Source organism: Aspergillus bombycis (assembly GCF_001792695.1).
Source record: "Aspergillus bombycis strain NRRL26010 chromosome Unknown contig00092, whole genome shotgun sequence".
NCBI classification, from domain to species: domain Eukaryota; kingdom Fungi; phylum Ascomycota; class Eurotiomycetes; order Eurotiales; family Aspergillaceae; genus Aspergillus; species Aspergillus bombycis.
Genome location: NW_019170094.1, coordinates 82,335 through 105,129, shown reverse-complemented (window position 1 = coordinate 105,129; position 22,795 = coordinate 82,335). Strand labels below are relative to the sequence as shown.

General features: G+C 49.2%; 9 protein-coding genes across 9 annotated transcripts; 5 read left to right on the top strand and 4 right to left on the bottom strand.

Moving 5' to 3' along the window:
- Positions 1 to 279: 279 nt before the first annotated feature.
- On the top strand, positions 280 to 2,794 carry ABOM_009111 (putative serine/threonine protein kinase (Prp4); the record flags this gene model as incomplete). The annotated part of the gene is made up of 3 exons (XM_022536239.1): positions 280 to 986; positions 1,039 to 1,259; positions 1,335 to 2,794. The coding sequence occupies 3 exons, from the start codon at positions 280 to 282 to the stop codon at positions 2,792 to 2,794; spliced, it is 2,388 nt and encodes a 795-aa protein (XP_022385977.1).
- A 5,425-nt stretch (positions 2,795 to 8,219) lies between these two features.
- ABOM_009110 (serine/threonine-protein kinase) lies at positions 8,220 to 9,581 on the top strand (the record flags this gene model as incomplete). The annotated part of the gene is made up of 2 exons (XM_022536238.1): positions 8,220 to 8,844; positions 8,923 to 9,581. 2 exons carry the CDS (start codon positions 8,220 to 8,222, stop codon positions 9,579 to 9,581), a joined length of 1,284 nt encoding a protein of 427 aa, XP_022385976.1.
- A 1,584-nt stretch (positions 9,582 to 11,165) lies between these two features.
- On the bottom strand, positions 11,166 to 12,494 carry ABOM_009109 (SDR family NAD(P)-dependent oxidoreductase; the record flags this gene model as incomplete). The annotated part of the gene is made up of 4 exons (XM_022536237.1): positions 11,166 to 11,547; positions 11,735 to 11,886; positions 12,000 to 12,187; positions 12,329 to 12,494. The coding sequence occupies 4 exons, from the start codon at positions 12,492 to 12,494 to the stop codon at positions 11,166 to 11,168; spliced, it is 888 nt and encodes a 295-aa protein (XP_022386024.1).
- Positions 12,495 to 12,818: 324 nt separating this feature from the next.
- ABOM_009108 (uncharacterized protein) lies at positions 12,819 to 13,941 on the bottom strand (the record flags this gene model as incomplete). The annotated part of the gene is made up of 2 exons (XM_022536236.1): positions 12,819 to 13,547; positions 13,606 to 13,941. 2 exons carry the CDS (start codon positions 13,939 to 13,941, stop codon positions 12,819 to 12,821), a joined length of 1,065 nt encoding a protein of 354 aa, XP_022386003.1.
- Positions 13,942 to 14,988: 1,047 nt separating this feature from the next.
- Positions 14,989 to 15,945, bottom strand: ABOM_009107 (hemolysin III family protein; the record flags this gene model as incomplete). The annotated part of the gene is made up of 1 exon (XM_022536235.1): positions 14,989 to 15,945. The coding sequence occupies one exon, from the start codon at positions 15,943 to 15,945 to the stop codon at positions 14,989 to 14,991; it is 957 nt and encodes a 318-aa protein (XP_022386018.1).
- Positions 15,946 to 15,967: 22 nt separating this feature from the next.
- Positions 15,968 to 16,226, top strand: ABOM_009106 (uncharacterized protein; the record flags this gene model as incomplete). The annotated part of the gene is made up of 2 exons (XM_022536234.1): positions 15,968 to 16,056; positions 16,103 to 16,226. The coding sequence occupies 2 exons, from the start codon at positions 15,968 to 15,970 to the stop codon at positions 16,224 to 16,226; spliced, it is 213 nt and encodes a 70-aa protein (XP_022386019.1).
- A 73-nt stretch (positions 16,227 to 16,299) lies between these two features.
- On the top strand, positions 16,300 to 17,305 carry ABOM_009105 (uncharacterized protein; the record flags this gene model as incomplete). Its single annotated transcript, XM_022536233.1, has 2 exons — positions 16,300 to 16,394; positions 16,444 to 17,305. 2 exons carry the CDS (start codon positions 16,300 to 16,302, stop codon positions 17,303 to 17,305), a joined length of 957 nt encoding a protein of 318 aa, XP_022386016.1.
- A 202-nt stretch (positions 17,306 to 17,507) lies between these two features.
- On the bottom strand, positions 17,508 to 18,998 carry ABOM_009104 (uncharacterized protein; the record flags this gene model as incomplete). Its single annotated transcript, XM_022536232.1, has 4 exons — positions 17,508 to 17,702; positions 17,758 to 18,805; positions 18,855 to 18,903; positions 18,956 to 18,998. The coding sequence occupies 4 exons, from the start codon at positions 18,996 to 18,998 to the stop codon at positions 17,508 to 17,510; spliced, it is 1,335 nt and encodes a 444-aa protein (XP_022386017.1).
- Positions 18,999 to 19,397: 399 nt separating this feature from the next.
- ABOM_009103 (Tvp18 family protein) lies at positions 19,398 to 20,222 on the top strand (the record flags this gene model as incomplete). Its single annotated transcript, XM_022536231.1, has 4 exons — positions 19,398 to 19,434; positions 19,510 to 19,525; positions 19,775 to 19,870; positions 19,922 to 20,222. 4 exons carry the CDS (start codon positions 19,398 to 19,400, stop codon positions 20,220 to 20,222), a joined length of 450 nt encoding a protein of 149 aa, XP_022386022.1.
- Positions 20,223 to 22,795: the final 2,573 nt, after the last annotated feature.

Below are 22,795 nucleotides of genomic sequence, written 5' to 3'. Positions count from 1 at the left end.
GCGTCAAGGTCATCATTTCACGCCCACACAAAATAGCTTCCTGGAGAAGACTCATGTTCAATTCGGGACTGTAGTCGAAGTTGGCAAGGGCTCGTGGCATCTCTAGCCGGTTGGACTTTCTCAATACACTCCCCCCAAACTTCATCATCGGAAGCGATCTTGCTAACCGAGGATCATTCTTCTTGTCTTTAAAGCTGCTCTAAAGGCCAGTCGTACTACATACAAATCACACCTCTGGTCTTTTGTCTTGTATACGTCAAGTGGAGGACCTGTCGCATCATGGCTTCACGTCGGTCGAGGTCTCCATCGACCCCTTCTGAGGGTGAGATCATCGAATCAGGTTCAGAGACGAAGGCAACTACGTCGCAAATTCCTCTTAATGGCAACAGCGTTGACCGTCCCACCAGAGCCAGTACATCACCGGCGCCCAGATCTCCAGCATCTCTAAGCAGCAGATCGTCTCGTCGCCGGAGATCGAGGACGAGATCGTGTTCCCGTTCCCGCTCTCCCTACCGAAGCTACAGAGGACATAAGCGTCGACTTGACGACGATTATGATGATCGACGGTTCCGGAACGACATCTCGCGACGCGGCGGATATCCATACGATGACCGGTACCATAACCGTGGTTCCTCCCATAGACGGCCAAGACCCTATCACGACTATGATCGGGAGGAGGATTACGGTGGAGGTCTTCGATATAGTGATGAGTATGACCGACGCCGGGATAAGCGCCCTCGTACTCGAAGCCGAACACCACCGTACCGCGAAGTCCGGAAACCTAGGCAATACTCGGGCGACGAGTGGGAAACCCCTAGGGAGGAAAGTGTAGCTTCCAGGGATGCTAAAAGAAGGTCGTCTACTGAACAGTTAGTGAGCGAACGAGGGCAAACACCCGTCGCTCGAGATTCCAAAGGTGATACTGAAACTCGAACGAATCAGGTGCAGCAAGGTTCTGAAGATACCATGTCGCTTACTGAAGAAAGGTATGCTGTCACTGTTTGCTGTGTATGCAGAGTATTTCTGACTGATCGTTAGCACAAACGCAACGGTGCAAGAAACCCACGAAGAGCCTCAACCGGCCGAGCCGGTTGACGAAGCAACTCAAATGGAGGCTCGTCGGAAACGGCGTGAAGCTATTAAAGCTAAGTATAGAGGCCAGGCTACGCCTTTACGTTTACAGGCACTCCATATCGCAGGCGATGGGGGCTCGTCTACACCTAACAGCGAGCCAGTTGCACCAAATAATGCAGCGTCCGGTATGTGGAGTTTCGCCTGTGTTCCACCGAGGTGCCCTAAAGCATTGTCGAACTAATACGAGATTTCTTTTGTAGACTCGCAGCTGTCAGCTTCCGAAACACCAAATGACAGCACTGGAGAGGCGTTCTCCGACTTCAAGATTGGCAACGATACTGATTTGCTTAATGATGATGCCCCCGTGGATGGAACTGATAAAGATGAACCTTCTGCAGCGGACTATGACCCCACCCTTGACATGAAAGCTGAGAGGGAAAGACACACAAGTGCGGACGTTTCTGCGGCGTCATACGACGAGACACAGACCACCAAACAAGATGTTCTAATCCCCGATGCTATTCCAGTGCAGCAAGAACAGCCCAAGGCGAAGGATCCATACGACATGTTTGCAGAGGACGATGATGACATGTTTGCCGAAGAATCACAAGACCCAGCACAGCCAGCGCACGCTTCGGCCATGCCAGCCGTGCCTCAGCCACAAGAGCTGGATATCAGCATGATGGACAACTGGGATGATCCGGAAGGATACTACAATGTGCGCCTTGGTGAGTTGATCAACGGGCGATATCATGTACAGCAGAGCCTCGGCAAGGGAATGTTCTCATCGGTCGTACGCGCGACCGACTCGAAAACCGGTAAGCTGGTTGCAGTCAAGATTATTCGACAGAACGACACCATGAGGAAGGCAGGTATGAAGGAAATTGGCATTTTGGAACAGCTTCATGAAGCCGACCCCGATGATAAGAAGCACATTATCAAGTTCGAGCGCCATTTCGATCACAAGGGACATCTCTGCATGGTTTTTGAGAATCTCAGCATGAACTTACGTGAGGTGTTGAAGAAATTTGGACGAGACGTTGGGCTGAATCTAATGGCGATTCGGGCGTACGCACAGCAGATCTTCCTCGGACTGAGTTTGCTTCGGAAGTGTAATATCCTCCATGCGGACTTGAAACCCGACAATCTGCTGGTCAACGAACAGCGAAACATTCTCAAGGTTTGTGACTTGGGCTCTGCATCCTCGACTACGGAGAACGAGATTACACCGTACCTTGTGAGTCGGTTCTACAGAGCCCCCGAGATCATCCTGGGTATTCCCTACGATCAGGCCATTGACGTATGGTCCATTGGCTGTACGCTATTCGAGTTGTACACGGGCAAGATTTTGTTTACGGGGCGGAATAACAATCAGATGCTACGGTCGATCATGGAATGTCGGGGCAAATACCCGCCCAAGCTTCTGCGAAAGGGATCGCTGACGCACATGCATTTTGACGACATGTTGAATTTCCACAGCACCGAAGAAGACAAGATCACAGGGCGTCTGGTCACGCGGGTGGTTGACTTCAAGAAGCCCACTCGGGATCTGAAAACGAGGCTGATGGGCAAAGGTACTCGCGGAATGACGGACAGCGAGGCAAAGGAGCTGGCACTATTTGTGGATCTGCTGGATCGCTGTTTGAGTCTCAACCCGGAGAAGCGGTGCACGCCGGCTGAGGCTCTGAAGCATCCATTCATTTTGCGGCCGAAGGCTTAGTTCGTTGCCTGGAGTGGAGCTCCGACTCACCGTTCCTTGTATATAGTATAATGTCATCGTAGTATACTTGTGTCTACTCTAATTCAATGGGAATATACCACCGTTCCCCGTGTCTATCGGGCGAAGTTGCCACTTATCTGATTGCCGGGTGGAGCAGGGATTTGCCTTGTCCCGGCCAACACCTCTCTAGTGGTGGCAAACATCAGGCTGTCTGGCCCCATGGATGATGCAAAGACGATCCTGATCCCCGATCCATCGTCGCTGACGAAGGGAGGGGGTTGGTCTTTGTTGTCATTGTTATTGTGGGAGTCTATATGCAAGGATCCGAAGTGAATGTGAGACGGTGATAGGGTCGGTATGGATTATCCCATCCCTCCATTCCTCCACCACCACGAGTCTCGCTCCGCCATCCACGCGAGGCACAACGAGGCAAACAATAGTTGCGGAGAAAAGGAAAGGGCGAGCGACTCAAATCATCATGCAAGAAAGCCGTCCAGAATGATGTCAGCCACTCCCAGTTGAGGCGGCGTCCATGTTACACGTCTATCCCTTGAATCTCCTTCTCTCATTTCAAGAATGAGCCTGTCTGTATGACGAGGGGACCAGTAAAGGAACGAAGGTCATCGCAGTCGGTATGACTTCATCATTGCAGGATCCCCCGATCTCTTCGGTCTTCATCCGTTGACCGTTAAGAGTATAGGTCAGAAGGATAAGCAACAATAGTTGCAGACCTATCAGACCGGGAATGCAGATTCATATATACAGTGTATTTTCGGGCTTTCTTCTCTTTTCTTTGGCCCCCCTTGCGGAGGGGGGACCCTGGATTGGGACCCGTTCTTAAGACTGCTCTTATTGTGTCTGGGGTACAGAATGCAAGTCAGTTTCGCACAATGGTGTCTACGGACGATGATCGTAATCTTAAAAGGAATCCTTTTTTGTTTCTCGGGGGGTTCGGTGCGGTGTTACTGTGGAGGCGATCTGTTTTTTATTTTCCTTATTTATTTTTGTTACGACGGAGTATGTTTTGATTTGGATGTTCATGTCTGCCGAGATTTGGGATCGGGGGATTTATTATTAGAATATTCATTTGGTTAGTTGTTACCAAGTATGAGATCTGGAGCCGGAGCACTTGAGAAGGATCATTATTAATTTTAATTCGGATTCTGATTTTGATTCTCATCGTCGTCATGGACCGAGTATCAAGTTCCGCCGAGCCAATGAAGAAATCTCCGACTCATCCATTAGTGCCAGCAGGGATGCTTTCCAAAGTTGCTTCCAGGTGGGCTTCCTGAATTTTCAGGTCCGCCTCGAGTGCGTCGAAGTAGGGATCATCGACCTCGACTTCATTGCTCCCGAGTTGCCAATCGAAGGAGATGATCTGTCAGTTTTCTGGCCAAGTAGCGTAGCAAGATCCAATATAGGAATGCATCAGTCTATCATGTAGTTCTCATGAATGGAGTGGACCAGACAACCGAAAGTCAGTATGTAGTCGGGGATGGGATGTTCCACCATGGCAAGGTTGACCATTGATTGATATGAAACCTCGATGAAGTGTACTTAGCAGCAGCCGAGTGCGTGTGCTTTTCTGGCCCGTGCAGCCGCCGCGCGACCAGAAACAGCCACGGACCGCCTTACTTTCTGGATCTCACCGACCAATCCCCACTGCCCACAGGAAACTTGGAACTTTTTCGGAACGGTAAACGTGGCAGCGCAGAGCAGCCAATCACCGGCTGCCCGGGCTGTCACTCGATGTTCTCGAAGTGGGTGAGGATCCGCGGTCATTGGGCCTGATGAACTTGCCTCACTTCTTGACTTTCTTACTCGTCCTGCTCGCCCTCCATTGGACTGCTGGTTTAGGGGCCTAATTTATGCTAAACGGGGCATTAATTATCGGTGTATAAGGTTTCTGCGACAAGCGGTGTGTTGTGTCTAACTACTTAATATTCTAGGTGGAGTCGATGGACGAGGAGTTTGAAATGTTCCGCTATCACAGTTAAACTGTACAGAGAGTGAGTGACTTGTAAGTTGTACATACTTGGTAGCGTTGGGATCCTCTCGGTTGATATTTTTACTAGTCCATGGGGGAAAGGGAGAAAAGGCAAAACAAAAAACGCCTCGCGGTGTAAGTCAGCATCATATCTAAGTGCGAGTTAGAATTCAAGCTCCAATTTCCAACCCATGTTCGAGAGACTACCGTTTCTGGACGATTACAGGTCATTAGTCCAACGGTCCTCTGGTCGAACCCCCCCTCCCCCTGACCAACCTTTCCCGTCCGGATTGCTGGCCCTGTCATTGCCTGGGAGGGCTTGATAGGTGACGGACGGGTGTTTGTTGTGTTCGAGGCTATCGATCAATCTGGGACCCTTCCCCCTTCCCCGAGGTCTAGATTGAGAGTTATCCATCTTGAGCAAGTTACTTTCGGTAGTGGAGCCCATGAGATGAGCTGGCAATCTGTGTCGTTTTCCCTCGTTCTCGCTCTCCTCTCTCTCTCGTCTCGTTTGGCACTGAGAATGAATAGGCTCCCGGATGACAGGCTACCGGGAAAGGAAGGTTAACAGGCTGTCGAGGTACCCTATGGGTTCCATCGTCGTACCCCATCCGTGGGTGGTTTCTTCGGGTTGCACATCGTTTTTGGCTTTCATTGAGTCGGTCAGTGAGGCAAAACAAACCGTTTCGTCCATGTTCCTCATCAATAGAGTCCAAAGGCGGTGGGTCACGGCGGGCGCCTCCCAGCCTCATTGTCACTGTTCTCACTATGACCACCGGTTCAGTAAACAGAGTTTCATGGCTTTGTTCTCCCATGAAATCATAAATTGTCCCGAAAAGGGGGGTTGGCGAGGTTGTGTGTGGGGGGGGGGAAGGGAAGGATGGAAGTTCTTCCGTCAGATCGGAATCTCGACCGTCCAGAAAAAGAAGACCAGACGATTGAACCTTGGACGACCCCATCGTCGAACTCCCAAATCAAATGAGACAATCCAAATTTGCCGCCTTCAGGTCCAGGTGACACTTTCCAATCAGGGCGTGCTCCCGGCGGATTCATCTTCCATCCCCTTCCGGGTTCAGCCAATGCGCTCGGACCAGCGATTGAGCAAAAAACCGAATCTGCAAGCGCGACAGGCCTGTCACACTTTCCCTCCCACACCGCCTCGCTCTACTACGTACCTAACCAAGTGATTCATGGCTTAGGCCGGAATCCTGACGAAGCAGAAAAACCCCACCATTCCATCACACTGGCAAAAAAGAACGGCTCCGCTACGTAAAGTGGTGGTCCCCATTCCCAGGCAGCAAATCACCATTACGGCTGCTCCTCTTCACCAAGTATGCTAGTATGCTAGTATGCCAACAGCTCTTACCGCAGTCGATCAAGAGTACAGCCACTGGGGCCACTGGGTAACAAACTAGTCTTACCGTTGCCTTCCATACCTTCGAAATTCTTAACTTCATTGCCTTGTGACCGACAAGGCAACACTTGGTAAAATGGTAAACTGTAGAAAATTTCCCTTTTTCTTTTTTTATTTTTTTTTGGCTTCTAGTATTCTCCTCCACCCCAGATGTACATATGTATGTCTGTCGGCAGGATTTCATGTAGGGTTGACTCATCCAAGAGATCCACTGTGGGCATATCATTAATTAGTCTAATCACATCTGGTCTCCTTTTTGTCTCGATCATTTGCGTCGGTGATTACGATCTGAGTCAGGTATAGTTATCTACTCCGTATAGTTCCGTAATATGGTTCGTTCGTGTCGGAAGGGGTTAATGAAACTTTTGATGGATGCTTCCGGAGCGAGAGGAGCTCGGAAGATGGGAGATGGAGATGATGGAGAGAGAGAGAGAGAGTCTCTTCGCCCACACACGCCCCAGAACCAGCGTTCCAATCCATCAGTGTCTCGCCTTCGGTCGTTGGTTGGATGCATGAAAGGGCCCCGGCCTTGTCGGTGGAGATGGTCCGTTCCCCTCCTTTCCTATTTGTAGCCGAACCCTCTCACTAGTCTTCGCATCATACATCTTGCTAGCCCCTCTCCGTGGGTCGCCGTCGTTCCCAATCAGCGTCATCCGTCCATCTTGCATGCTTAACATGTAACGGAGAAGTTACATAAAAGGGGGGGCAAAGGGATGGTTGATTCGTTCCGAATCATGAGTGGCCGGCGGTTTCCTGTTTCTGATTCGACTTCCTCTTCTTATGAGGCGAAACTAGTCTGAGGTAATTTTCGACAGGTGGTGGTGGTGGTGGTGGTGGTGGTTGTAGTGGTTGTTGTGGCCACTCTGGACCAAACTCGAATGGCCCACGAGTGTTTCTTTCGCCCACGTATTTAATTTCTTCTTGCTGACTGATTTTTAGCCTTTGGGGGAGGGGGATCGAGTATTAAAAATAATTAAAATAAAATCAGTCCTACGAAAATAAAATAAAATCGCTTGGTTTTAAAAATAAATAAATAAATATTTTTTTTGTTTTTAATTTTGCATTTTGAAATTATTATTATTCTTCCTCTTTTATTTTTATTGGGATTTTCCCATTTCCCCTACACACTCCGCTCCCTCTCACTCGCTCCTTATCGCTATTGTCCTCTTGTCTTCATACTTACTTCTTCTCGCTCTCCCTCCCCACTCACTCTCTCTCTCTCTCTCTCTCTCTCTCTCTCTCTCTCTACCTCCTCTCCCTCTTCTGTCCCTCCCGGTTCCTGCCCTCTATATTCACCGTTTTATCTGTCTACGTTTTTGTTTTAGTTTGATTTGTTCACTGTTCTCGTGCGTTTCATTCCCTTTTCTGACTCAGCCCGGACAAACACCCCCCCCCCCCCCTTAAAACTATCCATCCATCCATCCACCGCAATCTGCAACTACACCCCTACATAATACAAGACGGTCGGTACTTGTCGGCCACATTATATCTATCCGTTGGCCACCACGGTCCGCCTCCAATACCAACCTCCCTGGTTTGCTGGACTACCTAACTTCCTGAGTGTTGGACATTGATTACTATAAAAAACTAAGAAAAGTCTCTGGGCTGTGCAACATCCCGAACGTTGCCACAACTACCCACGTCTACTTACTACTGCAACGGCCACTGCCAAAAAAAGAGACATCAAGATCTACAACTGGATCAACCTCGCCACTTGGATTTCCCCATAGGACCTGCATTACTCTTCCCGTTGACAGGCGTCTCCATTCCCTTCATGGATCCTTAAGGCGACTTCTTCTTGTTCCGTGTGCTATATAAATGCTGGTTTTGGATGTTTAAACCCGTCCCCACTGGATTCTAAAGGACCATTCTCAACCCGGATCACCGACTTTCTATCCCTTACTTCCTTTGATCAAACCCTCTCTTCCATCCGGACGGAGAGAGTTCCCTCGTTCTGGTCTCCTGGGATCCACTTGATCATCTTTATCACCCTTATCTTGTCCCCTTGACCCCCCGCTGCCCTCATGCTTGCTCCATCTCCGTTGAGCATGTACCCTCCAATGCTCCCCACTCCTCCGCCCTCTCCGCCTATCACCCGCTGTTATGCGCCGGAAGACCGTTTGGGACTGCTCTTGGCCAACCGGCTGGAGTTGATTGGAATCCTGGGAGTAGGTGCTTACGGTGTCGTCTACACGGCCATTGACATCCATACCAATGTGATGTATGCGGTCAAGGCCCTCAACAAAGCTGGACTGGATCCTCGCCAGCTCAAGTTTCAACAGCGCGAGATCAAGTTGCACCATATGGCCAGTCAACACCCCAATGTGGTTTCCTTGGTCCGCATAATGGATTCCGTCGACTGCACCTATGTAGTCATTGAGTTCTGCCCCGAAGGTGACCTGTTCTCCAGTATCACGGAGAAAGGCAACTTTGTGCATAATGACCCCTTGGTCAGGCGGGTGTTCCTTCAAATTCTGGATGCTGTTCAATACTGCCATAACATTGGAATCTACCACCGGGATCTCAAGCCGGAAAACATCCTGGTGACCGACCAGGGGTTGACCGTCAAGTTAGCTGACTTCGGCCTTGCTACCACGGATGCCTGTACATCGGATTTCGGTTGCGGGTCAACTTTCTACATGTCACCAGGTACGTACCACCACCCCTTCCCCCCCCTCCCTTGATCCCCCATCCCTTTCCTCATCGACCGAGATCAGTAGCTAACAGGTGGTCTGCAACATAAAGAATGCCAGCAACCAAATCCCCGCCCAATGTCATGGTATGAATCCGCTCCCAATGATGTCTGGAGTCTGGGCGTAATCTTGGTCAACCTGACCTGTGGCCGCAACCCCTGGAAGCGTGCCTCTCCCGAGGATTCCACATTCCGGGCCTACCTGAAGGATCCGTACTTCCTCAAGTCTATTCTTCCTTTGACCGATGAGATGATCTGTATCTTGAGTCGCATCTTCGAGTGCGACCCAAGAAAGAGGATCACCATCCCGGAATTGCGCACCATGATCCTGGAATGCCCGCAGTTTACCATTCCTCCCTGGGGTTCCATCAACGGCCCAATGCCGGTCGACTTTGTCAATAACCCACAGGTCCCTGTGCACCACATCCCCTCGGATGTCTATGGTTCGCAGTCCTCCGTCTCTTCTGGCTCCTCACATTATTCCGACTCGTTGCAGTCGGCGGTGTCGGATGCGTCATCGTTCACGGAAGGCTACCCCGACGTAGACAGTGTCTCGTCGATGTCTTCCGTGGGACTGGACTGCGAGGCCGATTGCAAGAACATCTTCGCGACAACGGACTCGGTCACGTGCAGTGACTTCGTTGAGCCGCTGCTGATGCCTTTCCCACAACCTATCCCGGTCCCTGCCTACTAAGCAGTGGTCCCTTCAAAAATTATTTAACGCAGGTTTATGATTTAACGGCAATACCTTTCGATTGCCCAGGGATGCACCTAAACATTCCTTCGACTATTTCTGGGTTACATCGCCTTGCATTTCTGAAGCGACAAGTGTATTATTTCACGGCGCAGAAAGCCTTGGAGAGCAGGTTTTTTGAACATGTGCCTTAATTTCTTTCATTTGGATTCTTTCCTGGATTTGTGGATAATACCCGGATGATTGCCCGCTGGATAATGGCCAGTGTGCCGGAGTTGCCTTCTTGGACAGGTTTCCGCCAACTCGCTCCGTGAGGTTTTGTTGGATGTCGGAAACGTTGATTCTGTTTTATTAGTAATATGTTTCTCTTTACTTTTTTTTTCTTTGTTCTTATCTATGATACATCGCTCTCGTTTTGGGTGGTATTTGTGGGCTTTTTATGATACGCTTGTTATCATGATGGTTGATTGTTGGCGTTCACCTCCCTTGATCCTTCTTGTTGTTTCTCACCTTGGCATCGAAAGAAGAAAAGAAAATACCCCTGGATCAAGACAGCATTGCATTGTTTCCTATTTGTACGGAGTTTGTGGAGGGCCGCTTGGATACTTTGGTTACACTTTCACTCTTTTTTCTCGATGATACCTGGGAGCCGGGGAGGAACAACTCCCCGCTCTTGATCTCGTTTTTGATCTTTTCGTTTCGATCTATTGGTACATAGCTTTTGATCTGTTGGTTCGATGTGTCGGGCCCAGATCGGTTCGGTTCCCCTCTGATGGAGGTATTTGAGATAGCCATACGAGAGTTCACCCAGGTCGGTCCGCACATGGGCCGACCAGAAGGGGTAGAACCAGAGTGAAGCGTGGATACAACGCTATAAATAGAGATATGACGACCGCGATCTCTTCGTCCTCATCTTTCTTCTATTTTTCTACTACCGACCTCTCATTTCTCAATTTCGTCTCCCTCTACCTTTTTTTTTGTTTATTCTTAATGGAGTATCCACCGGAGATAAGGTGTCCGCTATGATGCGGTGAACTTAGACTTTTGTTTGTTTTGCGTTTATTCCTGCTCTAGACGGAGCCGATCTTATTGCACTCTGACATGGCGGGGCCCAGGGCACCACTGGGCTTGCGTGGCATGGCCACCCTTGCAACCATTCTTCGTTGGCGAGCGATGACACTTCATGCGTTATCTGTTCCAGTCCTGAGTTCACGGTGGGTCCGGCGCTTCCAGGCAGCTCCGCCAGGTGATAGCTTCATTCTGAAACGGAGATTGTTTTGACCGAGATGCTCTAGCCCTTGAGGACTTGTGTCATTTCAACGGCTTCTATTTTTATCAGACGGCGTCTGACGTGCTCGTGCGGGCTCGCACAGGCCATGAACTTGTTCTCTTTAGTCGTATGTATGTATATACTATTCCTTATACCGATGTATTATTATGATCCACGTCATCGTGATCTCCTTTACTTATCCACAGCGAATAATATACCGTCCGCCGGGGTCGACTAAGCCGAGAAAGCTTTCATTGGTGCCAACCTCATGGTTAAGTATATAGAGCTACCGGGTAACTAATCGATTCAAGGCCCTACATGTTCCTGCCACCAGTAACCCGAATCGTCTCACCCGTCACATACGAGAACAGGGGACTAGCGACGGCCAAAACGGACTTCGCCGCCTCCTCGGGCGAGGCAGGTCTTCCCAACGGAATATCCGGGTACGTCTGTTTCTGCTCGCCCGCGCCGCCCTGGCGCGACTCCAGCTGCTTCCCGGGAATGCCCAGCGCCACCTTGGTGCCGTCTGGCGTGGTGATGAACGCGCCCTTCTCCTTGGCTGCCGTCAGCCGGGTCTGCACATGGCCAAAGGCAATGGTGTTCGACCGGACCCCGAACGCCGGACCCCATTCTTTGGCGATGGTCTTGGTGAGTCCAACCACTCCGGCCTTGGCGAGGGCGTAGTTAGCCTGGCCTCTGCATTATCATCAGTAAGAAAAATTAAAAGTTCCCATCGTGGTGACTTAAGAAAGACCATAAGAAAGACAAGAGAAAGACAAGAGAAAGACAAGAGAAAGACAAGAGAAAAACAAGAGAAAAACAAGTGAAAAACAAGTGAAAAACAAGTGAAAAACAAGTGAAAAACAAGAGAAAGAATACATACGCATTCCCATGAATCCCACTCGTACTGCTGATATTAATGATCACCCGCGGCTCTCCATCCTTCACCCGGAAATACTTCGCCGCAGCACGAACCAGCTTAAACGGCGCCGTATTGTGAACAGCCAACATAGTATCCCATTGTTTATCCGTAATCTATAGAAACCAGATTAGCAACCGCCATATAAAATCCAAACACCACCCAACCCGCACATATATATATATCAAGAAAGAAAGTAAAGAAGAATAAAAGGAATAAAGGAACAAACCTTATGAATCACCCCATCCCACGTAAACCCAGCATTATTAACAATAACATGAATCTTGCCATTCCCGAACTCGGCCGTCTTCTTCACCAACGTCTCGATGTATGCATCATCGAGAATATCCCCCGTGACGGCGATGGCCCGGTTCGGGCCCACGGCATTGATGGCGTTGGCTGTGTTGGTGGCTTTTTCTGTATGTTGCTTTAGTATCTTGTCCTCTTTCTTTCTTTCTTTCTTTCTTTCTTTTTTTTTTTAATGGGTTGTTTTTATGGCTAGTTCTACGTATAGATAGGGAAGGAGAGAGGAAGTAAAGCAGGGAAAAAGAAACATACCAGCATCAATATCAGCAATGACGACCTTGGCGCCTTCATTGGCGAATAGCTTTGCGGTCTCGGCGCCGATGCCTTGGCCGCCGCCGGTGATGATGGCGACTTGATTGGCGAGGAGGCCTTTGGGGTAGTTGAGGTGGGAGGAGATCTGGGAGAGGCGGTGGGCCATTTTGGGGGTCTTTCTTTTCTTTCTTTTCTTTTCGTTTCGTTGGTGCAGGGTAGCTGTGGTAGCTGTGGTAGATTGGTGGAGTGAGGTGGTTCTTATACGGGGTATTGCAGGGTTACGTTGTGAGGGGTGTCGGGGTAAGGATGGATGATGCACGCACTTTGGATACAGAGTTAAGCTTGCCGAGGCCCGTGGTTGCAGCCGAGTGCCGACATGCGTTCCTTGTATGTACATACATAGATCGATGATGGGGAGGAATAAAAATATCAGAGTGCATTAATTGGTATCCTGGGAAATAAATAATTACAGTGTTTGTTGTTCATGTGTTTAAATGCAAATACAGCTCATCGGCTGCAGATAGGCTTCCACCGTTTCTTCGTATCCGCGGATGATCTGCCGCAGCCAGCTCCCCTCCAGGTCTGCGTTGCTGGACAGTTCGATTGTTCCTTTGAGTGATGCCACCACCTCCTTACACTGTTGGAGTCGGCCTCGGATGAGCACGCGGCGCACTCGTCGCGTCTCCTCGGGCCCCAATTCATACGCGCCGTACCCGACTTCGTCGTTGCTCGCACAGACGTGCGCGGCGCATTGGTAGGATATCCAGTAATTGAACAGCTGTAGGGCCAATCCCAGTGTCGTTACGGATATTAGCACGTGCGCGTTATCCTTGTGGCAGCTGTGGCACTGCAGGAACCCTCGACAGACCGACAGCGCCTCCTTGACAGCCTGCAGGCCCTGATCAAATCGCGTATGGATTGGGTCAGCCACAATATGTTGTAGACGGTTCGCATGGAACTCTATAGTCTCACCACAGTCGCATACGGGCTGTAGTACATTGGGGATATGTACGGCAAGTGGAAAGCTTGTCAATCCTTTCGTGATAAACTCTTTCTGGAGAAAGGTCGGTGACATAGAAGCCGCATGCGTCGAATCGGGTAGCGAATCCCTATACGAAGTCGCGTAGTCCGCCGGCGACTCACTTAGTAGCAAACATGTATTGGCTATACTATTTTGACTTAGAGGACTGTCTGTGAGCTGTTGACTGGGTTCTCGCGTCTAGATTCACCACAACTTAGCTCGATGCTACAACTAGGGCAGGAGGAAAGAAACGAACCTCACTCTCACTTTTATTCAGCTCTTGATCCGCACGCGGTGGTTCGGTGGCTTGGGGAGCCCTGCGTTTCGTGCTCCTCCCAGAGACTTGAAGTGCCGACGTTTCCTGAAGCTGGCCCAGTTTTCTCAATGTAGCTCGGTTTTTGCTGCCCTTCGGCTTACCAGACCGATTGGCGACCCGGTACCGACATTGTAACCCATGCCGGAGACAGCGGATGCAAGTATTCTTTCCGCCTAAGTTGCATTTGACCTTGGATTGTCGACAATTCTCGCAAGCGGCCCGGAGCTTAGGGCCATCCCCACCATTACATGGGGGTTTGTCGGATCCCGCAAGCATTTAGTACCTGAGAGAGTGGGTGAGATTTCACAGTGAGGTTGTAGTCCGGCAGCCCCAATCAATATGAGATTTTGTCCCAGTGGCTGATAATTTAAACCCCCAAGTATATTCGGCACTGGATCATTTGACCGAAACTAACAATACTAACCACGACAATATCAGACAAATATCGCCTAAACACTGCTATATATCCCAGGAGAATGGTTGGAACCCCAGTTTCGTATCAGGATTTTTGAACCGACGGGAACCGCATATGAAGTCAGCCGTTGTGAAACCTGGCGACTTCATCTGATCCACACTGGCATGGAGATGCCAACCAGCGTGGCCACTCTGATGGCTGGCGCTCGCAGCGGTCCAACTGACCCCAAATCTTACGGATCCGAAAAGGCAAATGCCAGATGCTTGGCCACCACCAATGGATCCTTATAGGAGACTGTCAGCGGTAGCCACTTGGCTCTGGGCTTCCAAGCACAGAGTCTGGCAACAAGCTCAGGTGCGACATAGTGGGAAAAAGCTGTGGGGCCATCGAGGCCAAATAAGTTTATCCATCAGAAACAGCCTTTGCGAGAGCGAAGCACTCCTGTCTGACGTAGCACCCAATGGTGAAAAGCATTTACTGTTGAGCAAGTGCTCAGTGTATGCAGGCCAGCACACACCATGTGAGCTGTAAATCGAGCAAAAACTGGATGTCTATTTGCCTGGCCACATCTTAAAAAGGCCGGTGAAGTGAGCGGTGAACATGCAACGTTCGCGGGAACCTTCTTGTCTGGTCAAGAATCAACAACATCTTCTTCGCCCCCTTTTTATTCTGCCCTCGACAAATTTTTATTCCTCCCATACCCTCCCCTCCCCTCTTTCCCATGTTCTGGCAAGCTAAGCTGCGTGATAGTCAGCAAGGGGGTGGTTAGACACATCTCGTATTTGCATGCCAGCAGTCAGCATCACATCACAGCCCGTCAATTACATCGGATTGGATTATTGCTACATGGTTAACTGTAACCTGTTGCTGCTCGTGTGATCCTGCGGTTGCCTCGGCGAATCATCCAGTCAGTACGCGGAGCAGCGCTCGGCAATCCCACTGTGTCTGTAGTCAAATGCCCTCAGTAGCCCAGTCAGATGAGCCACGGCAGCACACACCACCAGCACATGAAAGATCTGATGCGAACTGCCCCAAAGATCGAACTGGCCCGGTCGCAGACGTTCGGGGACCCGAGCGGCGTAGATCCCAGCTCCCAGGATATACAAGAATCCCTGAAGTAGCAGCCACCCGAGCCCTATTTGGCGCGTCATCTGTTCAAGACCATACGCCCGTAGCCCGTGGATGACGGGCACCACCGCTGATAGGCCCATGCCGACAAACATGGCGGCGCGGAATGGCCGCCACCGGGGAGTCCGAAATTGGGGCATAATCGAAACAAACACACAGCCAATCCCAATGGTGCAGATCATTGTCCAATATAGTCGTTGTAGCCCAGGCTCACAATAGAACCCATAGTATACACTAGGGACAAAACTGCCCACAATCAGAGCTACGATACCTGCATAATCAAGGGTATTTCCTATGCGCGCGACAGTCGGCGAGTGGTTCGAAATCGTATGGTACGTCGCAGACATCCCCAGGCACACAGCAGCTCCCGCAAAAAAGCAGGCGAAGCTAATGATGTCAGCCTGGGTAGCCGTCTCGTACCGAGGTGCCAGAACGCGATGAAGCAAGACTGCCCCGGGAACAGCCAGCAACGATGGCAGTAGATGCGTATATATATTAACCGTCTCATTGTGTATATATGTCAGCGATTGGAAAGAGACCAGGAACGAGAACGAGGCTGGTCGATATCCACTATGGATGTGACGGTTGTCGCGTTGCCAATGAGGCAAGTCGTTCCAGTGCAGAAGCTTCTTGAGGACCTGAGGCGGCTGCTCCATGACTGTAGCTGCAATTGCTGCAGGCGTACTGGCTTTTGACTCTTGAGCCTTCTCAGTGGGGCGGCGTTGACGACTCGGCATATTTCACATGCAGGGCGCAGAAATGATGGGTGAATCAGATAGTAGTGGAAATATTACTAAGCTCGAGGTGGATTTAAAACCAGGCACAGAAGAGAAGCGAAAGAGAAAACGGTACGCCTAGCTAGTTAAAAAAGACAGAAATCCCCATAACCCAAAGCAAGGTTGTTGTGGTTGAAGCAAACGTTGGGATGAACCGAAACGATGGATCCGATAGTATGGGAAAGCCCGTTGGGGAAACCGCACAAACCGAGCAAACACCCGCCGGTCTTTCCCGCATTTAATATGTTTATCAACTTTATGTCGAGAGCTTCATGACGCAATTTCACTCCCCACTGCATACCAAACAGTCCAGCCATGTCACAGCGCGGGAAGAGGCCTGCGAGCCGCTTGAAGCCCGTGGCGGTGGATGCCCTCGAAACGGTGGGATTCGTTTCCAAAGGCGATCGCAAGTATGCCATTCCGGTGGGGTCGTCACATTTGTGGGACTGACTTTCCTAGATTGCTGGACCATAAAGCCCAGAATGACTACTTCTCCAAAATTGTCGAACGATACATGGCATTTTGTGCCCGCCACTCGGAAGATTTAGACGCAGCGTGGTCATCTCTTCCCACAAGTGCGTCCGGCGATGCCACAAAGAACCCCCCGGCAGCTCTTCCCCAGTCGAAAGAAAAGCAGACCAAGATCCATAGTCTTTCCGCATCCACCGAACTGTCCACCCTTCTCCTTTCCCTCCGTAAGCTTCGTGAAGCGGTTCTAGCCACTGCGTCCGCAATACCAGTCTCATTCTCCCAGCGTGTCCATGTTTTCTCGGTCAAAATATCCATTCAAGCCCAGCATCCTCCGTCATATTTCCCCTCTCTCCGCTACCTACTCGAGAAACTACACTCGCCTTCTCACCCGTTACCCGAGTCGGAATTGAAAGATCTCATTTCGTATCTAATCCTTGATTACGCCTGCCGACAGGATGATTTAGTCGCCGCTTTCGAGCTGCGCGCGAAAGCGCGCCGCGAATATGCGTTCCAGTCGCCCACAGTTGACCGTGTTTTAACAGCCTTGGCGCATGATAACTGGGTCATATTCTGGCAGGTCCGAAAAGAAGTGGATTCCTCCGTCCGGGTGTTAATGAACTGGGCTGAAGATCGAGTTCGGAGACATGCACTCAAGGCTGTTGGCAGCGCTTACCTCAATGTCGGGGTGCAGTGGATCACAGAAGGCTGCACGGGAGATAACCGCTGGACGTGGGATAAACTGGTAGAGGCAGAGAAACTTGGCTGGCTGAAAGAGGGTGACAAGGTTATTATCCGAAAGCCGAAACCGAAGCCCCAATCAGTTCTTGGATCGAGTAAGGGAAATGCGTAACGACTGTCTATAACGAAGTTTATGTCTTTAATTCTCGTGTCATATCGTTAGACTGCGTTCAGGCTGGAGCACATGGCGTCTGGTTTTCAATGCTGATAGAAAAGAATAGGTGAACGTTAATATATTAGATCAATCATAGCGTACTGATCAGGTAAGCGCCATTCTGCACTGCGAATCTTCGCCGATATATTCTCCCTACGCTTCACAGTTTGAAATCTGCATTGGATCGATCCAAGTTGGTGTGTCCTGTGGCAGGTTCCTTGGCAACAAGGTCTACAAGTCCGGCCTTCAACTGCCCGGATTTGTCTGAACAGAGCTCGTAGACTGTTGACAGGTTAAAGATAAGACCGCCAAAAGACTGTCCTCCATGCACCAATGACTCCAGAATTTGACGGGCCTGTGACTTTTATTAGCTAGTTTCCAATGCCCCAGCACATAAAGGCCAAGAGTACCTCATTTAACCGGCCCGTGTACAGTAGGCATACTGCCATGTTTTGGGATAATATGGCCGTATCGGTCCCCTTTGAACCGCCCTCTAAAAGGGCTTGCCATTCTGTTACTGCATCATCGTAGCGGCCCTCAGCCATGCTCAGAAGTGGCTTGGATATAGATATTCCGGCTTCGTCTGATTCACCAGAAAGTTGCTTCGCTGCATCGATATCGCCAATCAGAAGGAAAAGGAGCGCCTTTCTCAGCTTGTTGGTTTCATCTGGCCCTGATATTTGCAAATTGTGCAGAGACCTTCTGGCAGTACTGAGATCACCCATCTCAATCAATGCATTTACACTTCGAATTCCAAGGTCGGCGAGTCTCTCCTTCCATATACTTCGTTCCGCCGAACTCAGGTCTGGCCGCATGATCTCTCTCCGCGCTTCTAGTCCAATCTCATATAGACCACCAATGCCCCTGCGTGAATCACCAAACCCAATGCTCTGGAGCCTGACAGCGAGAACACGTAGCGGCCACGGCACAATATGACGAGGGTAATTTGTGTGGCTCTCTTCGTTTTCTACATCGGACGTCGCGGAAGCCTGGTCTACATAGTAGAAGGTGGAGCTCAGGTCCTCTAGCGCTTTTGATTCTTGTGCCGCAATGATGGTATTTCCAGACAGTTCCAGACATGCTAATCGTGTGTAGAAAAGCGAGAAAATCATCTTTATGTCACTGTTCGAAATTAAAGAGGAAGTCAAGATCGTTCCCGAAAGATAGGCTGCAAGCAGGAAGTGCCCTTCAGCCAGCAGCCTCTCAAGCGTGCTGAGACATGAAGGCAGGGACTCTTCGGATGTGAGGCCAATGAACTCAGACCGCAAAGTATGCGGAATGTCAACCTGAGAGAGCGAATGATAAATATCGTACCGGAGAAGGAACGAAAGATCTTTTCCCAAAGTTTGTGGTAAGTCATCCGGTGCTAATGGATCTAATTCAGCGAATGAAGCCCCAGTGTAGCTAACAGCGTCTGCTGTATTCTGGGACTGAAGTGCACCCTCTGCATTCAGTGGACTGGCTGGGGTCAGCATGATTCTCTGCTGAGCATCTTGTTGTAGCTTACTCATTCGGATCATCTAGTGGGCCTTTGGTAGAGCTACGGGGCCGTGATGCTGGGAACGTCAGTCGACAATCTTGATGCTGTAGTCTATTGATTGTTCTTACATCTGGAAATGTTGCGGTTGTGTTTGGGACTAGTAGGATCCATGTTTGCACTGTGTTCGGATCCTAGTAACCAAGATGGAGTGTAGCTAGTACAAGGATCTATTTTATCGACTCGGTCCTGAGGGTAGGTGTTGGTTACAGTCCCAACTAATACCTCATTAGGGAGAATTCATTGCTAGTAGTAGTAGTAGTTCTTGGTGATAATAGGTGAATCGATATGGTGCCTGAATTCTGCCATAGGCGGTGAAGTGATCGGCCTGATCTGGCAAGCTGGCCCATAGTACATGTCTAGTAACTCTCCACTAGCCACAGCTTACACTCCAGCGACCACGAGTTTCTACAACCCTAACACCGGACAATCAACGATCCTTTCAACCTAAAGTGACTTCTACCAGCTTTTTGAGCTATCTGCGCACTCTATTCTCGTTCTGCATCTTTCATCATGACGTTCGCTGAGGAATTCCGCTCGAGAAACTTCAGTATGGACCTTCAGTGTTTACTTCTCGTCGATCGCAAGGAACGGAAAAGATAGCTAACCACTACGACGTATTTAGGTATCTACGGACAATGGTTTGTAACCTTTTTTCACCTCTCATTCCGTGCCCTACTGTTCTTCAGTTGATTTTCGCTCCCTTCGAAAAACGCAAACTGAGGAAACAATGGCTGCCTGGTCCTTCCAACGGATGAGCTTGGCGCTTTGAGCCGCGACGACGGGAAACTGGAATGACAACGGATCGTTCCCCACGGCGTTATTAGCACAATTCTACAAAGATCAGATCAGGCTTGTTATGAAATAAATACTGACTTGTTTCGGACCAGGACGGGTGTTGTATGCATTGTCCTATGCATCGCCCTCGGCATTGCCAACATTTTTTCGTTCAACGCTGTTCGCATCGTTTTCAGCATCCTATGCCTGTAAGATTTATCATCATAGAAGTCAAAATTGAAAGAAGCTCACGCACGCAGTGTTTCCGGTTTCATCCTCGTTTTCATCGAGGTTCCGTTTCTCCTCAGAATTTGCCCTACGTCCGAAAAGTTCGACACATTTATTCGACGTTTCACCACTAACTGGATGCGAGCTGCCATGTATACGGTCATGAGTGCCTTGCAATGGGTCAGTCTTGTCTCTGGTGCGTCGAGTTTGATCGCTGCAGCCGTTCTCCTCCTTCTCGCCGCGCTCTTCTATGCCCTAGCAGGCTTGAAGAGCCAGGAGTTTGTTGGAAGTAAGACCTTGGGTGGCCAAGGGCTTGCGCAAATGATTGTCTAAGAGAAGTCGACATGGAAGATTGTGGACTATGGCTTGAGGTATGCTTGGTTTCTCATGCCGACAAGCAACGCTTGTGGTGCTGACGACAACGCGTTACAAGTAAATCAAAGCAGGCCGAAGAAAAGAACAATCAAAATGGGAGCCGCGAGAGGGTATGAGGGATATGTCTGTGTTGAATGCGCCATGATCACGAATTGATATCGTCCTCGACGACGCTACTAACAGGTATTTTGTACTATTATCATTATGTCCAGTTGGTTTGGGTACAAAGGGAAAAGATAAAAAAAAAGATTCACCCTCGGATTTCTTGAGTTTCAAGTCGCGAGTGAGGGTTTTGGAAGAAGTTGGTCCAATTATCTTCCTGCTATGGTGATTTGTGCTGGTCTTGTTTTTTTGTTTTTCTGCTTTTGTCTCTATTATGTCTGCTGAACAGTCTGCCTTACACCAAGCTTTAGACGAGTCCTGTATCCTTACCAGTATACCTAGCGAGAATACCCTTTTAGCATCCTGGTGATGAATGAATTGATTTGAAGGGTGAAAGCTACTTGGTGTGGTTCTACCAAAAAAACAAAACAAAAAAAGCATCACGGAGAAATTGAACGTGACTGCATCAAAGAGAACAAGACAAAAATATACATATCTTATATAAGTCTACAATACCTGCTAACAATGTGGTACTGACAGCATATGCAGTATGTAGAATAACACACTAGTAGTAATGTGCTAAACTACATGAGTTCAATAGAGCAGGGATCAACCATTGAATGTGGTTTTCTGGTGCATATGTTCTTGTGTTCAACATCCCTGCAACACTTGGTTTGAGACTTGCCATGTGATCTCGGTTCGTGCAGTGGCAACCCCAAAAGGAGCAAGTCTCTCCCACGATAATTCTAAGATTTACTAGGAATCTGGAGACGATACTTGCACGTAGTACCGACTCCTGCTTTGGTTTCTCGAACCGCTGAGGTCGAAACCTGAGTTGTCCTCGGACCGAATGCCCCATTATTCGTTGAATCACTAGTTGTTGGTCTATGCAGCACTGCTAGTAGTGGTGCTAAGAATTATTGTGGTAGCCTGAACAATAGTACTAGTACCTACACGTACAGAGACTCGAATATTCGCTCCTACGTCATGGCTGTTACCCCTCCTGGAGGGGTTAAGGCTTCGTTACCCCGCGTCAGGGCAGCTCAGGTATCACTGATAGTACTACTAGTAGTACTAAAGAGAACATGTATCAATATTAGTAGGTAATGCGTAAACAAGCTGCCGTTACAAGTGAGCTGAGTCTGGGTATCCTGGTTCAAATATAGCATCTGGTAGAACAATGTTGCCGGTAAGAAAGGTAAGGTCATGTGAAAGTAGAACCAACCCCCCCCCCACCCGATTATCAGAATCACATACTTCGATGAATGAATGTGGACGCGGAGGAGGCTTCCAAGGCGCAGTAAAGATATAGATTGTTCGAGGTAGACTTTTGTTACGGAGTAGTACTCCAGAGGCAAACAATTGTTCCTGCTGAGCAGGTTCCCGAGGGGTTCCGTCAACAGCTCAAGATCTGATTGGACTTTTCCCATCCAAATGTTGCAACCTGATATGGTCGTCTGGTGTATTGCGTGTCCATGTCGATGCGTCGCTAGGGTCTAGACTTCCTGGGCTGTATGATATTTATCCTGGTGATATTATAGGTTACGAGGTTGGATTCTATCGACGGATGTGCCTATGTATCCACGTATATTTTGTAGATATTTATACTCCAGCTATCCAGTCCTCGAGATTGAATGTGAATATGGTATATTTGAAGAAGTCCGGTCTACCGGTCTCAGTTAGAATCGATTAAGCTACAGGAGAATAATTAGCGGAAATGAATCCTACAGCTGCTACTACAGTAGTACAACTTGGTTGCTGTACAATATGCTAGGAAAAATCATCAACCACGCCTGGATGCCGTACTCCTTTGATACTGCTGCACGAAGTCCCACTTGTGGCGGTTATCGTGGCCGAGAAACACTAACAGATTACAGTAGATAAGACGGTAGATATGGTCAGGATGACGAGACCAGGTTAAGGCTGAAAGCTGGCAGTTATTGAGTGTGGACCCATAAGTGTAACGGAGGCATCCCCACAGTGGATCCGGTGAAAAAAAACTAAACTGCTTTCTGAATGTGCAATAGGACTACCAAATGAGGAACGAAACTCAGAATAGTGGATTTGGTTGGGGTCTTAGATTCCAGTGTCAATGCTCCTTGGGTTAAGGTACTCTGTACGGAGTACAGACAGGCATATCTATCAATGATAGTACAGCATATATGTCCTGCTCCACTTGGGGCTTTTGGTTTCTCCTCCCAGGTAAGTGAAAACAAATTTACTGGGAATTCTATCAGAAGGTCGATGATACGTATGATATAGAGCTTCTTAGTTCATGATGCAAATTCTAAATGGTAATGCGGAGTCGAGATCCTCTCACCGCCTCGGCCAGTCAGGCTGAGCGCGATACCATCGATATGTAGTATGTACTTACTGCGTATGGAAGCCGTCTCCTTTGAGTCTGTACTCTGGAGTACAAACTGTACATA